Genomic DNA, 15,223 nt, shown 5'->3' with positions numbered 1-15,223 from the left:
CTGGCCAGTACAGCCACTGGTGAAGACTTATGGGAGTTTTAGACCAAGAACATCTGGGGACCCCAGGGTGGGAACCATTGCTCTAATGCAATATGCCATGCCCAACAACAGGATTTTGGCTTGTATTGGTATCAATCCATTCATAGACGTTTGCCTTTATTATTACCTACTGTGTATAGCAGAGGTCATCAACCCCTGGTCCGCAGCCCTGTGCCAGTCCCTGGCCTGAGCTTGACTGGGCTGCGAAGACAAACCTACCACCACCACCACCACCCCCACACAACATCACCCCCACAAAGAGTGCCCCACTATTCCTAGCCGGTCCGCAGACTGTAAAAGGTTGGGGACCACTGGTGTATAGCATAAAGATTTTTCTAACAGGGCGATGAGACAAAGCACGTAACTTCTGCCTTCAGTTGAAACATCCTTTGATTGCTTTAACATCTTACAGAGTAAGTGAATAACTGACCTCACTATTGCCAGGTGGTTTATGCCAATCCGCCCTTTCAAAGTTAATGACCAATTGTTATTTTCTGTGTCTTATTTCCTTCTGCCCCAAGCTTGTAACAAGAACCAGGCTGTCTATAAACCTGTGACTTGAATATTGTGGGATTTGTCAATGAAAGATCATGTCAAATAAAAATGACAAGAGGTCACAAACATCCTTGTTTGTATTAAGGGAAACTGCTTAGATTAGTTGAAAACCTGTATTTGAATGAATACAAATCCCCTGCCCTCTTCCATGTTGGAAATTACAAACTCATGGAAGTAGGACAGAACAAACTGAAGACTAAATGGGTGCATTGGTCTTAGTCCCACCTGCCAGCATAACACATAAATTTCAGGGGTAAACTACCACACATGAAGAAGTTGGTGTAGGCATTTCCTATCATCCATCAGTTGTGTGACTCAAGCAAAATGCCATGGACTGGAGAGGGCTGAAATGACCTTTCTAGCAAAAATGTCAACACAAATACATTGTCAATTGCACCACTGAGAAAAGGCTGGCTGAGGTTTTGCCTCCACTGAGCAGTTAAGAACATCAGGTGGTCCTTTTATGCTGTTGGTTTCATAGACTGTTTGGCACTTGGGCTTAGCATTTGTGTGCATTGAGCTTTACGAATGCATCGAAGCTGAAGATGCGAGGACACCTGGATGAGATCAATGTTCTCAGTACTTTTCCAAGCGTAAAAGAAGCTCTAGAACAAGTACAGTGAGTCCATGCCCATTGAAGGAGTGCCAGGTGCCAATTCACACATGTCCAGTTACCCTTCTTTTGCTTGAACAAGTGATATTGTTCTTGTGGTGATTAGGATGATGCAACCCATCCTGTGACCTTTCCTGATTGATAAAGCTTTTATTTACCCCACCCTCATTGGCAAGGGAGGCAGCCGCTTGGACCTACCGAGGGTACAAAATGAAGTATAAATATCACATCGTGGAATGGGGAGCAGCACAAATTATCTTCTAAAGAAGACAGTGTGGACAACAGCAAAGATGATGCTGATACCCTTGCTGGCTACTCTTTTCCTAGTGGTGTCTGGTCACCATGGATGGGTAAGAAAGGATTTGTTCAGAGTGCTGGATTTTATGAATTATTGACAAGACATAAAAACAAACTGAAGTTCCTTGTTAATGCTTTGATACTGACTCAATACATGAAGTTCAAGTATTTACTGCAATGGCATGTTCTTTGAGGTTTTTTTCATTCCACTTCAGGCTCCATTCTCTTATCCCTCTCAATCTCCCAGACCACTGTTGCTGAAGTTGAGGTAGAAGCAGTGACCATGATTTAACCATAAAACTAACAGTGGTAACTTTCCCTTTTAGGAAGACCATCGTCTGGAGCATAATCTTCACCGCGATCCCCGTGCTCATGAGGAGGAGGTATGTATCATAAGGGTGAAACAAATGTCTGTCCATTTCCTCTCTCTTGATGAAAAAGGAAGTTGAGGCAGGAGAGAAAAGCAAAGCAAAGCAAAGAGGTACCTTCTCCCCTGCAACATAAAATAATGCACAAACATTCTAGCAAAGCAATCCAGTGAGAAGTATGTTCTCGAATTTTTTCCCCCCAGAAATTTAATTTAGAAAATACTTTGTCTCTTGGATGATAGCTGTCAGCAGCAGCATTTCGTCCTAGATTGCCATCAGTGCATACGGACCTGTACAAAAAATTAAAATAAAGTAAGATGCAATTCCCAAGATGTTGTCACTAAAAACAACAAACATGGACTTTAGCTAATCTGTCTGGCTCTTAAAAAATGTATGAATTTGTCCCGAACTGCACTGTTAGGTCCGCACCTTGTTGAGATTGGACTGAGGAAAAAGTCTTGCAAAAGTCTTCAGCAATGAATTTCTACCAGCTTTGTCATTACATAACAAAAGGGGATTTTATTCCCTCCCACACATAGATCGTCAGTTGTACAGTGGCAATGCTTTTTCCAAGCATCACAAACAGAAAGGACAAAGTGCCACAGTTTGTGGGTTGTCAAACAACGAATCAGTTTGTCAGTTCATTGCATCTTTTTTTAGACACCCCGTGGGGCTATCTAAAAAAAAACACGTCCAGCCCCTCAGCCTTCCTATGTCGTGGGGCAGAGGAAAAGGAGGAAGAGGAGGAAAGGAATCAAAGTGGTCCCCCAGCCTGGCTACCCTTGCAAAGACTGTCGGGCTGCAGGATGGCTTGCGTCATGCTTTGCTCTTCTTCCATTCTCCCCATGGGGGGACATGAAGAGGAGGAAAGGGATCAAAGCAACTCCCCAGACCAGCTGCCTTTGCAAAGGTTTGGGTTGCGCAGCCCCACCACCTTTACAAAAGGCACCAGCCTTCTCAGAGCGAGGCTGGGGGATCCCTTTTTGCTCCCCTTCCAATCCCCCGGGGAGAGATCGGAAGAGGAGAGCATGACCCAAGCCATCCCACAGCCCTGCAACCCTTTGCAAAGGCAGCCAGGCTGGGAGATCGCTTTGATCCAACTTTGATCCCTTTCCTCCTCTTCTTATGCCATGCGGGCATAAGAAGAGGAGGAAAGAGGAACCAAGCCATCCCCCAGCCCCGGCGTTGGGATTCCTTTCAGGTAGGCTTTAGCAAGCTGCCCAAAGGGAAAATCCGTCTCTGGTTATGCCCTAAGGAACAGCTGATCGATGGGAACATACGTAGATAGGGAACAAAAGGATGAATATAAAAGGGTTATATTTGTTGCTTCATATTCGTCATGGTCTCTGGACCCCAAGAATACAAAGCAATGATTTTCTGATGAATCAGGGATATTCGCTGAATACGGTGGTGCCTTGCATAGCGATCGCTCCGTTTAGTGATGACTATGGGGGATTTTTACTTTGCGATGACCGATCATTGCAAAGCGACCATTTTCGCACAGCTGATCGGTGGTTTCAAAATGGCCGCTGGGTAAACAAAATGGCCGCCCACTGTTTTCTGGGACGGATTCCTCACTTAAGAGGCACCAGAAATGGCTGCACTATGGAGGATCTTCGCTGAACGGTGAGTTTTAAGCCCATAGGAACGCATTAATCAGGTTTTAATGCGTTTCTATGAGCTTTTTTAATTTCACATTGCGACGTTTTCGTTCTGCAGCGATTTTTGCAGAACAAATTAACATCGCAATGCGAGGCACCACTGTATTCTGATTCATTTTTATATTTGTCCCCATGTTTAATCACGACCCTACATTGCCACCCTGAGATGGGTGGAACCTCGACACAGTATTGGCCTGAACGTTTGAGAATATGTTTCTTACATAATTCGTTCATTCTGGATTTCCCATCTCTACCTTATTCTTTTGTAGTTTTGCCTCTCCTTCTCTAGCAGCTTTCCTCCTGCAGGAATTTATTTCTCGACTTCCTTGAGGCAAAAGCCCATTGGTTTCTTGTCACTCCCTTTTCTTCTCTTTCTCCCTGAGGAGAGGATTGGATCAGATTGCTCCATAAGCACTTCAGACTGAGATTCGTTTCCTCATGTGATCCCAATCTCTGTCAAGCAGCATGGAAAGTGATGGTGGTCCCTTTCTCTTTCAGGCTTTGTCTCATTTGGAGCGTCCTCATCCTCCTCGTTGGCACAAGGTACGTGTCAGAAGGGTGAAACAAATACATGACTGGTTTTCCCCCTTGGGGAAAAAGGGTGTTGAAAAAAATACGAGCAACTGTTTCAAGATTTTGTATTCCTCCAAGAAACCAGGAAGGCTAACATCACAAGAATCCAACCCAGTGACACCCTACAGGCTCGTTGCCCCCTTTCTCTCGAATAATGACACGAGACAAGTATTGTGGTATAAACATGGGCTTAGACTAGACTAAGCATCCTTCAGTCTTGAGAGACTAGGGTAACGTGCTCTGTATGGAGGACTTGGAACAGCATCTAGTGTGGCTGAGAAGGCCAATTCGAGAGTGACAATCCCTTCCACACTGAAGACAAATACAATCTGTTTCCTGTCCAGCTCCCTGATTTTTCCTGATTTCGTGACTGCCTTTTTGCCTCAGCAATAATCAATATTGCCCACCATAATAGGGGGGTCGTGCCGGAGTGCAGAATCATGTTTTGCATAGAGGTCTCAACAGACCCCTCACCAAACAAATGGGCCAGTCCCTAGACCCAAGTTCTCGTAGTCTTTAAAACAGCAAGAAACCGGCCAGCCCCAATTTCACCACCCCCGGACCTCAAGCCACCTTCTCCTTGACTGTTGGTCTGGGTGTGACCCCAGTGCATTCCCCCCCAAGCACTGTAATTGCATGATTGGCAGTGCTCGGAGGTCAGATGAGCCATACATTACCTGTGATTGCGAGGGGACTCACCGAAACCTGTTCTATCTGCACTACCCGCCTGTGTGACCGGATATTTCCACCTCTCAAAATGCCATCACACCCTTACCAGTGTGGGATAGGCAAAAAAAATCCCTGCATCCAGGAGCCCATCAGGATAACGGGTCAAAAATTCCTATCTGGCTCCAAAAGGCGACCAGGTAAACTCACACTAATATATAAGGCGAGCGGGCGGGTTGTCAGCAAGGAAGAGGACAGAGGGAGGGGGGAACGCCACTTAAATAGCTCACTTCTTCCCCCCTCCCTTCCCGGGTCACTCTCACAAGACTCCCAGCATCTCACGATATCCAGGGAAGGAGGCAAAGGCAAGCCACGTTGACAAAGCGTGGCTTGCCAGAGGATCAAGCATTCTCTGTGATGCTACAAGGACTCTTCCTTGCTCTCAAATGAGGGATCTTCTAAAGTATTATGGGAATGGGGTTAGCACTGACATGGCAGCTCTTTCCCCAAAATCTTGAATTATGGAATTTATAGCTCGTGAAGGACTGTTTAGAATAGGGGGGATTTGGGTTACCTGTGTACTGGGATGCAATGGTGAACATTGCACCTTCCAGACTGGTCACTGCTGAGAAAATGCTTCCAAACAATAGCCTATCAAGGAGACATCCAGGGGGGCATGACTCTGTTTTATTGTTTTCTAGTCACTTTCAGTTTGGGAGAAAATGCCTCGGTGGTCTGGAGCATCCAAGGCTGCCCATCTCTGGTCTAGAAGCTCAGGAGAAGCTATCACCAGAGAAGAGATAGAATTGGATGTAGAAAGACTCATCTTCATGCCTAGAACCCAGTTATACCTGGAGGATGCCCTGGCAATGATGGTGTCCTGAACATGTGCATTATTGTCTTCTCCCAAGGAACTATAGTTAGTTTAACCTGCCCTGCATTCACTCCACAGCACAAATTATAGGGGCAATGTTACTCAGCTAACGCTCACTTGCAAACACATTTGGAAACAAAAGAAACAATTTAGGCTCACTTAAGAAAGAAAAAAACTCACGAACAGATCATTGAGCACATTGACTTAAATACAGATGTTCCTGGCCAAACTGGAGACTCCTGAGTTGGATTGTCTGGTGCTGAACTTGGCAAAGTTGCTTTTCAAGGATCCCCCAATAAGCCAGGCCATTGGTTCTTGGACCAGAGGTTCTTGGACCAAAACTTGCAGAAGTCTTCACCACTCGCTGGCTGGCCAGGATTTCTGGGGGTTGTAGCCTGGGGACCCAAGGTTGGCAACGCCTGGTCTACATAGCCACATGGCATCAACTCTGACTGGTAGCAACTTTCAAGGAATCCAGGAAGGATTTATTTCTGTCCCCAAAAAAGACCTGGCTGAGTCTCTTCCCAGGCCTGTCTTACTTAAGCTACCAAATAAAAGCAGGAAGGGATGGAAGAGGAAATTGTTATTTGGTTCTACTGGTAACCTGTGAGATTTTGGGATGTGAATGGTCAGTTACCTGTTCCTGAAGTAACTCCCTCTTCTCATCCACAGGGAGGGAGACGTGGGAACAGACTGAAGCCACTTAGTGATGAGGTAGGTGTTCCAGGAAAATATGGTTTACTCAGGTTGACTTCATCATCCTCACTTCCCTCCTGTCCCCCACCCCATTTCTCAATTTTACTGACTGGTAATTTGGGGCTTATCATCATCTGGTATCAAGTCAAAATGGCCTCTTAAGATTCTCACTCAGTTTGTGTTCAGATTAATTGTGATTATTCATTAATCACAATTATTTAGGCAGGCCTTTCCTCCCCTGTCACTACCTGAGCTTTAACTTTCTATTTTAATTTTCTATCATTACTTTTCCATTTTGACTGTTTTTCCATCTTGAGCTACATTATTATTATGTTTAAATTGTGGTGTAATGTATGTGTGAATTGTTTTTATGCTACTTGTTGTAAGCCAACCAGAGTAGATGCTGTCTAGATGGGCGGGATATAGATTGAATAAATAAATAAATAAATAAATAATAGTGTCATGTGGAGGGAGAGCGGTGTGGGTGTGGGTGTGTGAGAGAGATTGGCTGTGTTAAAATGACCAATTGCTTACCCCGAATTTGGTTCAAATTTTCCACCCAAAGCCTTGTATTTTGTGCATGGAGTGTGCATTTTATGCGAAATGCAATTTTTTGGCACAAAATGTAACTTTTTCCTGCAAACCCTCCACCCCCATTTTTTGTGGATTTTCTTTTTCTTTTTTGTAAAATAAATTCCCAAATGCAAAAGCATTCACAAAACGTTTCGTAATCTCACCCAGCAGAGGGAGCGCTTTTGATGTTTTCCATTTTTCTTGGGTGAGAGCTAAACAGACGAAATCCCTTTTCAGCATTAATATAGGAAAATCCACAGGAATTCAACCCACGTTTTGAAGAGCTAATAATGTAAGACCCTGCAGCTGAAGGTTGAACCTCCTTCCAACTCATTGATGAAGATGATTTTTCTGTTCGCTAGGAACCATGAACTGGTGGAGAGCTCAGTGGTTTAGAGGTTGTGACTTCAATTGCACACTGTGCTTCCTTGACAGAGGCTGGACTATAGGCTCACTTCCAATTCTGCAGTTCTAAGGTGGTGTCTATTATTTAAAAGTAACTGAGGCTTAGGGAGTAGGAAGGGTGGCACGACAAAACTACTAGGAAGAAGAGAAAGATCTCCAATGGACCAAGAGATATAGTCCAAGATACCAACACCATATTCAGTAGATACCTTTGACCTTGCCAACTTAAAAAACGAAACAAAACATAGAACATTATGAGTGAGATTTCAAGGTCATTCCTAGGATTGTGGTTTCTGGTTTCTTTGGACTTCAAATCCCATAATTCTCCATTCTGGCAGTTCTACCTGACAGACACCTAAATGTGGCTCGCCTGGGAGAAAGGCTCCAACTGGAAGGCTTTGATGCTTAGCTAGGTCTAGATCCACCTAACTTCCAAAAGAAAGCTCCCAACTATCACTGAGGCAGGAACAGGAAGTTAGGAGTAGCTCTGTTCAAGCCTCTTCTTTTCAGTACCATCACCAAAAAAAGTTGGTCTTCATGTGCACAATTTGTGTGTGCGTTTGTGTGTGTGTGTGTGTGTGTGTGCACATTCTTCCTAGCAAGTTTATTTTCCTAACTTTGCATTCAAATAGTTGCATGTAAATAAAGGTAGACCCTGGCATGTTTTCCTCCATGCGTGGCTGGAGTATTTTGGAGAAGGCTTTCAAGTCAAGGGGTAACCAGCAGGATCAAATAGTCAGCAATGATGTGAAGTGTAGTCCACAGTGTTCTGGAGGGTATCAGGCCACCTGTCCCTGTTCTCATCTGATGCTGTGTCTGTCCAATTAGAAACACATGCCAACCACCGGGTTTTTCTTTTCCTTCCACAGGTTATGCCTCTAGATTGGGATCCTGAAGAGGTGAGTGTCACAGAATGGTGCAAAAGGTACTGAAATAACACAGTGCTAAAAGATGGCCTGGACAGCATTTTCTTTATAAGAATGGGATAACGGAGCTGATTGTGAGTCACAGGTCTTAGGTTTGGCCATTCTGTAACTATTAACTCAATGTCTGGCTTTGTGCAAAAGACTTAGGCTCCTCCCTCACACCCCCACTAACTCTCCTCTGTTTGTGTCTCCATCAGCCTGCTGATATGCCTTTCCATATGCAAAAGGATGCAGTAAGTACACTCTAGTGCTATATCAGTTCATAAAATGTCCAGGTGGACTTGGAATTTGCATTCGCAGGGTTCCAAGGACAATTAGTTGCAGTGAAATTGACACAGATTTGGGTTGCATTTTAAAGACTAGCAAACTCTGTTTCACGTAAAGCTCTACGGACTATGGCCCACTTCTTCAGATGAGAGCACGTACCACAAGACTTCTTGTGGCTATTGGCAAATGATTTACAGAAACACTTTTTCACACAGTAAAAAATCCTTCCCACCTGGAAGGCTAAAAAGCAGAAACAAAACAGATGAATACCTTTGTTAGATCAGCAACAGGAAACTGACACCAGCAGGAATATTAGCCAAACTTTTTATCTGATTCATGAATCTGCAGTGACTGGTTGCACCAGATTAACATCAATAGGATGCCTTACCAGTGCGCTTGAAGCATCCTCAGCGTAGTGCAGCCTTCCCAGCTTGGTCCCCTCCAGAAGTTTCAGTCTCTAATGTCCATGGCCCTTGATCTTTGACCATGCTGTTTGGTTTTATGCAACCCCCACTCCCAAGTGTAGGACATCAAGAGGGGGAATTCTGGGGTCCTCAGGAACAGATCTTTTGTAAAGGTAATGGATCTTCATTGGATCTCCCTACTACTAAAACTTTTGGGGCGATTTCTGTCTCCTGCGCCTGATGAGTAGAATATAAGTTACAGCTCAACCCATATGAAAAGTTGCTATAATGGATCCCTGGAGGGCCACTTAGAGCAGCTCCCTAGTTCATATAACATGAAAGTAACAGCCTTTTCTCTTTAGAGTGAAGAGGCTGAACGTTTACACAAGGAATGGAGAGAAAAAAGAAGAGGACCTAAGAAAGGAAAGGGGAAGAAGGAGAAAAAGGGGAAAGGGGAAGAGGGGAAAGGGAGACGTCCACCACCACCGGTAAGAGAAGTGAAGATAAGTCCACTTTCATTTTCACACTTGAATTTCAAGCCTGAGCATTGAACTGGCTACCCAGTTAAATGTGTATGGCAGTTATAGCTTGCTTTTATGAATGTGGCCCACCAAAGCCCTCATTGGAAAAAAAAAGAGATTCTCTTAACTTTTTTATTTTTCTTTTTATTTATTAACCTACAACATAAACAAAAAAATTACATAACACAAAATACAAATTGACTTTGTATTTTGGTCCCATAGTCGGGACCTCTTTCAGTAATCCTCTTCTTCCTCCATCTTTATTCTTCTTCTTCCTTGATTGTCCTCTTCTCCAGAACTGCATTGATTCCCGATTTGGACCTTTCCCTTTTCCTCTTGTTAGCCCATATTCTAAAAATCTGCCCCATATACCATAGAAATTATTCTTTTTCATCTCTCCTTTTTTAACCTTTAAGTTACAAGTTATCATTTACAGCAATGTTCCATTTTCATTATATCATTCTTCCATTTGAAATTCAGACTTTGATTTCCAATTCCTAGCTATTATTAATCTGGCTTCTGTTATTAAATTGGTAATCAGTTATTTAGTCATCTTATCATAATCCATATTCTCAAATATTGATAACAAAGCTATCTCAGGATTAAATTCCATATCCTTTTCACATATGTCATTTAGTTCTTTAAAGATTAGTTTCCAAAATCTTTGTACTTTTTCACATTCCCACCACGTATGAAAGTATGTACCAATTCCCTTCTCACATTTTCAACAGACATTCAGATAACAAATTTTATTCAATTTTGTAGGTGTTAAATACCATCTTAAACTCAATTTGAAAAAAATTCTCTTATTCTCACTGACATAAATCGGAAACCCCAATTTTCCACATTTTCCTCCATTCTTCATCATTTATTCTTTTTCCTAAGTCTCCTTTCCACACTAACTTCTGTCCTTCTTTCTCAGTCTCTTCTTCTTCTAGATCAAGCAGGAATCTATACATTTTGCTCACTGCACCCTTTACTGAATCAGTCATCTGAATATCTTCATATGATAATAGAAATTGATCATACTTTGTATATTCTCTACCTTTATTATACTTCTTTACCCATTCATTAGTCCATCTTTCTAATTGCATATCATTCAACCATGATATATTCTCTTTACTATTAATAGTTGAGTTTGATGTTTTATGAAGGATCTGGGCAGGAGTCAGTAAGCGGTGAAGTGGCCGGTCTTGAGGATACCGCCAACTTATCTGAGGTGTTTAAAACAAGAGTAAGCAGCTAGGGGTAGCTGAAGAATCTCCACAAAGAAACCAAGGGAATAGATATTAAAATAGCAAAATTAGTGCAATATCTGGCTTCTAATTTGGTATACCTGCCAATGGAAGATGCTTCATGATTGGGTTTAGAAAGAACTGATGTATCTTGCCATGAATAACCCACGAAAAGAAGCTTCTCATTCTTTCCCTTCCATCGCTTCTCAGCCTTTTGGGCTAAGATGAAGTGAAGTACTAAAAAATTACTCTGAAGGGTTTCCCTCTGGAACAGAGTCTGAATGCATGTGGGGGATGCCTGAGAGGGGAGTTTTTATCAGAGGATGTGCCCATTTTATCCTGACTAATAGCTCAGGTATGTGGCTATGAAGCTATAGGTTTGGAGTTTTATTCCTCACTGTGCTTCCCAAGAGAAGAGCTAGCCTATGTAGCCTTGGGCAAGCTGTGCAGTCCCAGAGTGCCCCCAGAAGAAGAGAATAGTAAAAGAATAGTAAACCACCTCTGAGTACTCAGTGCTTAGAAAACCTTGAAAAGGGTTACCATAAGTCAGAATTGACTTGATGGCACGTGTTATTAATGCAATAACACATGGATGGAATGGAATGGAATAGGAAGGTAGGTGTGTGTGTGTGTGTGTGTGTGTATGTGTGTGTGTGTGCGCGCGCGCATGTGTGTGTCTCCTCACTTGTTCTTATGTCAGATGTTTGTCCCTCTCTACAAATGAAACAAAATATTTTTGCACTGTTTCAAACTGCAAGAGTGATTTTTGCACAAATTATGGTGCTAAATTGCAAGAGTGACTTTCCTATTGCACAGACAACTAAAAAAATAAGAAATGTTAGATAGATTGTGTCTTTTTGACATAGCAGCCAACCCTTCTGTGATAGCTGTGTATTTGTCCTTTGGGCAAAGGGAATATACACCAGTTGTGCACAGAGACATTTTGCTCAAATTACACAAAGCTTGATGCACACACACAAAAAGGAGCAGCAATCTTGTTCTTGCGCTGGAGAAGAGAAATTTCATGGGGGGGTAAAGGAACTCTTGACAGATTATCCTGACATATTTCAAGTTTGATCAAGTACAGAGAAGACCAGAGAAGACCCTAAACTTTGTGTTTTGTCTAGGTGGAAGCAGAAGAACCCGAGGACAATTTGATGCAGGAGTAAGGACTACCTAACTGGTAAGGACATTTTTCCTCCACTTTTTCCCATATACATAACTGAATGCAAATAATCTGGACCAGTCCGGTACATTTTGCTTTCTGAAGCAAAAAGATATATTTGTCCACATTGCCGTTTAATGTACTAAGGCAAACTGGCCCCTTTTTGGATGCACATCTTAACACGGTGAGGGAGCTTGAGTGTGTCAGAGAAGCTGAGAGCAAGGCCATCAGGAGACCAGACTCCATTACGTGACTGAACTCCTAGTAGGGTCACCCAAGGCAAAATGGTCACAGTTGAGGCACCAGACTGAGATGCAGCCACTCCCTTCAGGAGTCACAGACACATGAGTAAAAGAGAATAGAAAGTTCCAATGATGATGGGAATGGAGGAACCACTGGCAGCAGTGGCCGCTGAAGGTGATCCTGGTGGAAGATCTTTCACAGAAAATAGCACTGACACACAAGGTCACTTTTGTTAATACTGCGCAGAGCAAGGCAATGGTAAACTGCTGAATCTTTCTAACTGTGAAAATCCTTTGAGGAGACAGTCCAAAATGAAACAAGCGATAGGGCTAGAAGATTATATTCCCACGCCAGAAAGTATTCAATCTGCTCCTGGGGAAGAGCAAAGGGGAACTACAAACAGTGTGGCACTAATGACAGCTAAAAGGCAAAAGGATGTCTAGTAGCTGAAATGCACAGAGGTGAAAGGAATGTCCGATGCTACACGACACATACAACTGGAGCATGAAAAATGAGAAGTAGGAACCAAGGTAAATAAGAAATCAAAAAGCAAGAAATGGAACATTTAAATATTTCAGTGCTTGCTCATCAGTGAACTAAAGTGGGCAAGAAAGGGATATTTTTCAACAGACAATTGCAAAGTGTTTTAGTCTGGAAACGATAAACTCAGAAGAAATGGAGTTGTTCTAATACTAAGGCAGGACATAGTACAGTCAGGGGCTATAATTCAAGGTCTAGCTGAATAATATTAATCAGACTTCTGAGAAAACTCATCAACATTATTATCATGCAAGTCTATGCTCAACTACAGATGCTGAAAAATACGAGATTGAAAGCTTTTATGCAAGCATCTAGGAGGAAATTGATTACACACCAGAACATGACATGCTTATCATCATAGGTAACTGGAACTCAAAAATGGTGGGCAATTAAGAAAGCTGACAGGGGAAAATTTATTTGAACAATGGTGCTGAAGGAGGGTTTTGCAGATACTCTGGACTGCCAGAAATATGAGCAAGAGGGCCCCAGAGGAAATCAGGCCTGAAATATCTCTGGAGGCTTAAAAAATAACAAAACTGAAGCTGTCACCCTTTGGGCATGTCATGAGAAAGGAAGTCTCTGGAAAAGACAATAATGTCGGGAAAGGTTGAAGGCAGCAGAATAGAGAAAGACCAGATATGAGATATGAAGGCATAGGCTTCAGTTTGGAGGAGCTGAGCAAGGGTGTTGAGGACAGGACATTTCAGAGAGCGCTTATTGGTAGGAGACTTGATGGCACGTAACAACGAAGAAAACTAGACTAGCAGTTAATTTTTACTTCCCCATGGCGACAGGTCAATGTGGTCCACCACACCTGAGGGCATGAGGCAGGTGAGCCATTTCACTAGTCTAGCTTCACAGGGGGAAAAGGCTGGGGCATTTAGGAGGTGGACGTAGTCTCTTTTGTCCCCTAACATCTCGGAGCTTTGCCTCATTTTGCCTAATGGTAGGCCTGGAACTGGAAATAAATAATATTTGGGAGTGGTGATGACTGGGATGAATTAGTATGTGAGCTTTGGGGAAATCAGATTCACAACTGAATGTCCCACATCTGCATATTTTCAATGAAAGTATATTCACACTTATTTGCATGTCTCCTAAGTGGGTCTTTTTCTTCCTTTTCTTTATAGCATCTGCCTTGATACCATTGGAGCAAAATCTGACAGATACCCCATTCATTGCTAATGAGAGACAACAGAGGATAGGCTGAAATACCCAGATCTGGCGTAGTGCTCATCAAGGTCACCATTGCGTCCTAAGGAATGAATTGGCTTCTTCTTGGAACACATCCCTGTCTCCTAGAATCAATGAAAACTGCATAACAATAAAAATAAGTACATCATGCAGAAAAATAGTCTTGTTGTTTCATATTTACCAAAAATAGTGCTCACACTGTTTCAAAATATAGGCTTCTAAATGGTGGCATTTAAAACTTGCTAGTTCTTCAAACAGAATTTTTACTTGCCTGTCTTTTCACATCTACTAGTGTTAGTGATTAAGGTAGAGGACAGTTGAGAACACTTAATATAAGCCCTAACCCCAAAATAAGTCTTAGCTAAGAGAAACCCTGCCCTCCACCATTGTGCAGCATTGTGCAGCAACCAGAAGATGACATGAATGTAAAATAAAGGTAAAGGTAAAGGTTCCCCTTGACAATTTTTGTCCAGTCGTGTCCGACTCTAGGGGGCGGTGCTCATCCCGCTCTTCAAGCCATAGAGCCAGCATTTTGTCCAAAGACAATCTTCCATGGTCACATGGCCAGTGCAACTTAGACACTGAACACTGTTACCTTCCCACCGAGGTGGTACCTATTTATCTACTCGCATTTGCATGCTTTCAAACCGCTAGGTTGGTGGGAGCTGGGACAAGCGACGGGAGCTCCCTCCGTTGCATGGATTCGATCTTACGACTGCCAGATCTTCTGACCCTGCAGCACAGGCTTCTGCGGTTTAGCCCACAGCGCCACCACATCCCTACAGCGCCACCACGTCCCCTAAACATCTCCTAAAACATCTCCTAAAAATAAGCCCTTTTTGGAGCAAAAATTAATATAAGACCCTGTCTTATTTTCAGGGAAACACGGTAGTAAGTTTTTAACTTTAAAAAAAATTGAACTCCAGAAACAACTGTCACAAACTCATCGACCTATCATCAGCCAAACACCCACAACAAAGCAAGTAGCATGAAAGCCAGGATAAGCTGGCCCTTGAACCGTGGTCTATTCCTCCTCTATCATTTGTTGAGGCCACATCCCCATAACTAGAAAAGTAGTTTAAAAATTACAGTTATATCACAAGGGGAATGAGATTGTTCTTCCCTGAATTACAAATGTAATGCAACATATTTCTGTTACTGGAACAAGGAAGAAGCCATAATGGGAGTGTTTCGGGCCAAAAAGCAGGGGAAAATTACTTACATAATTTGAATAGGAAAAGCACCTTAATAGCTATGCCCAAATGTACTCAATATTAACTTTAATAATCTCTAGCCTTCCTAAATTTGGGGTACATTTTGTAAAGAATAAAGTCCCCAAATAGGGTGTAAATCCTCACTTATTTTTTTTCTTACAAATCAAATAGAGAATGAGTACATGCTTTCCCAG

General features: G+C 42.7%; 1 protein-coding gene across 2 annotated transcripts; it reads left to right on the top strand.

Annotated features, from left to right (window-relative positions):
- The first annotated feature begins 1,439 nt into the window (after nt 1–1,439).
- LOC144584321 (uncharacterized) lies at nt 1,440–13,849 on the top strand. 2 transcript variants are annotated; one of them, XM_078380287.1, is made up of 9 exons: nt 1,440–1,557; nt 1,831–1,887; nt 4,032–4,076; nt 6,319–6,360; nt 8,190–8,219; nt 8,444–8,479; nt 9,280–9,405; nt 11,801–11,856; nt 13,752–13,849. In XM_078380287.1, the coding sequence occupies exons 1-8, from the start codon at nt 1,444–1,446 to the stop codon at nt 11,840–11,842; spliced, it is 492 nt and encodes a 163-aa protein (XP_078236413.1). In that variant the 5' UTR covers nt 1,440–1,443; the 3' UTR covers nt 11,843–11,856; nt 13,752–13,849. The 2 variants fall into 2 exon arrangements, with proteins under 2 accessions (XP_078236413.1, XP_078236412.1); XM_078380286.1 differs by lacking the exons at nt 11,801–11,856; nt 13,752–13,849 and having other exon boundaries at nt 9,280–9,486.
- Nucleotides 13,850–15,223: the final 1,374 nt, after the last annotated feature.

Source organism: Pogona vitticeps, chromosome 9, assembly GCF_051106095.1.
Source record: "Pogona vitticeps strain Pit_001003342236 chromosome 9, PviZW2.1, whole genome shotgun sequence".
In the NCBI taxonomy this organism is placed as follows: domain Eukaryota; kingdom Metazoa; phylum Chordata; class Lepidosauria; order Squamata; family Agamidae; genus Pogona; species Pogona vitticeps.
Note: the sequence above shows the minus strand (reverse complement) of the source record. Positions and strands in the feature narration are given on the sequence as shown.

Coding starts and splice junctions, on each gene's coding strand:
- LOC144584321 (XM_078380286.1), top strand. CDS start 1,444: ATGGGGAGCAGCACAAATTATCTTCTAAAGAAGACAGTGTGGACAACA. Junction 4,077..6,318: donor ATCCTCCTCGTTGGCACAAG/GTACGTGTCAGA, acceptor TCTCATCCACAG/GGAGGGAGACGTGGGAACAG. Junction 8,480..9,279: donor TCCATATGCAAAAGGATGCA/GTAAGTACACTC, acceptor TTTTCTCTTTAG/AGTGAAGAGGCTGAACGTTT.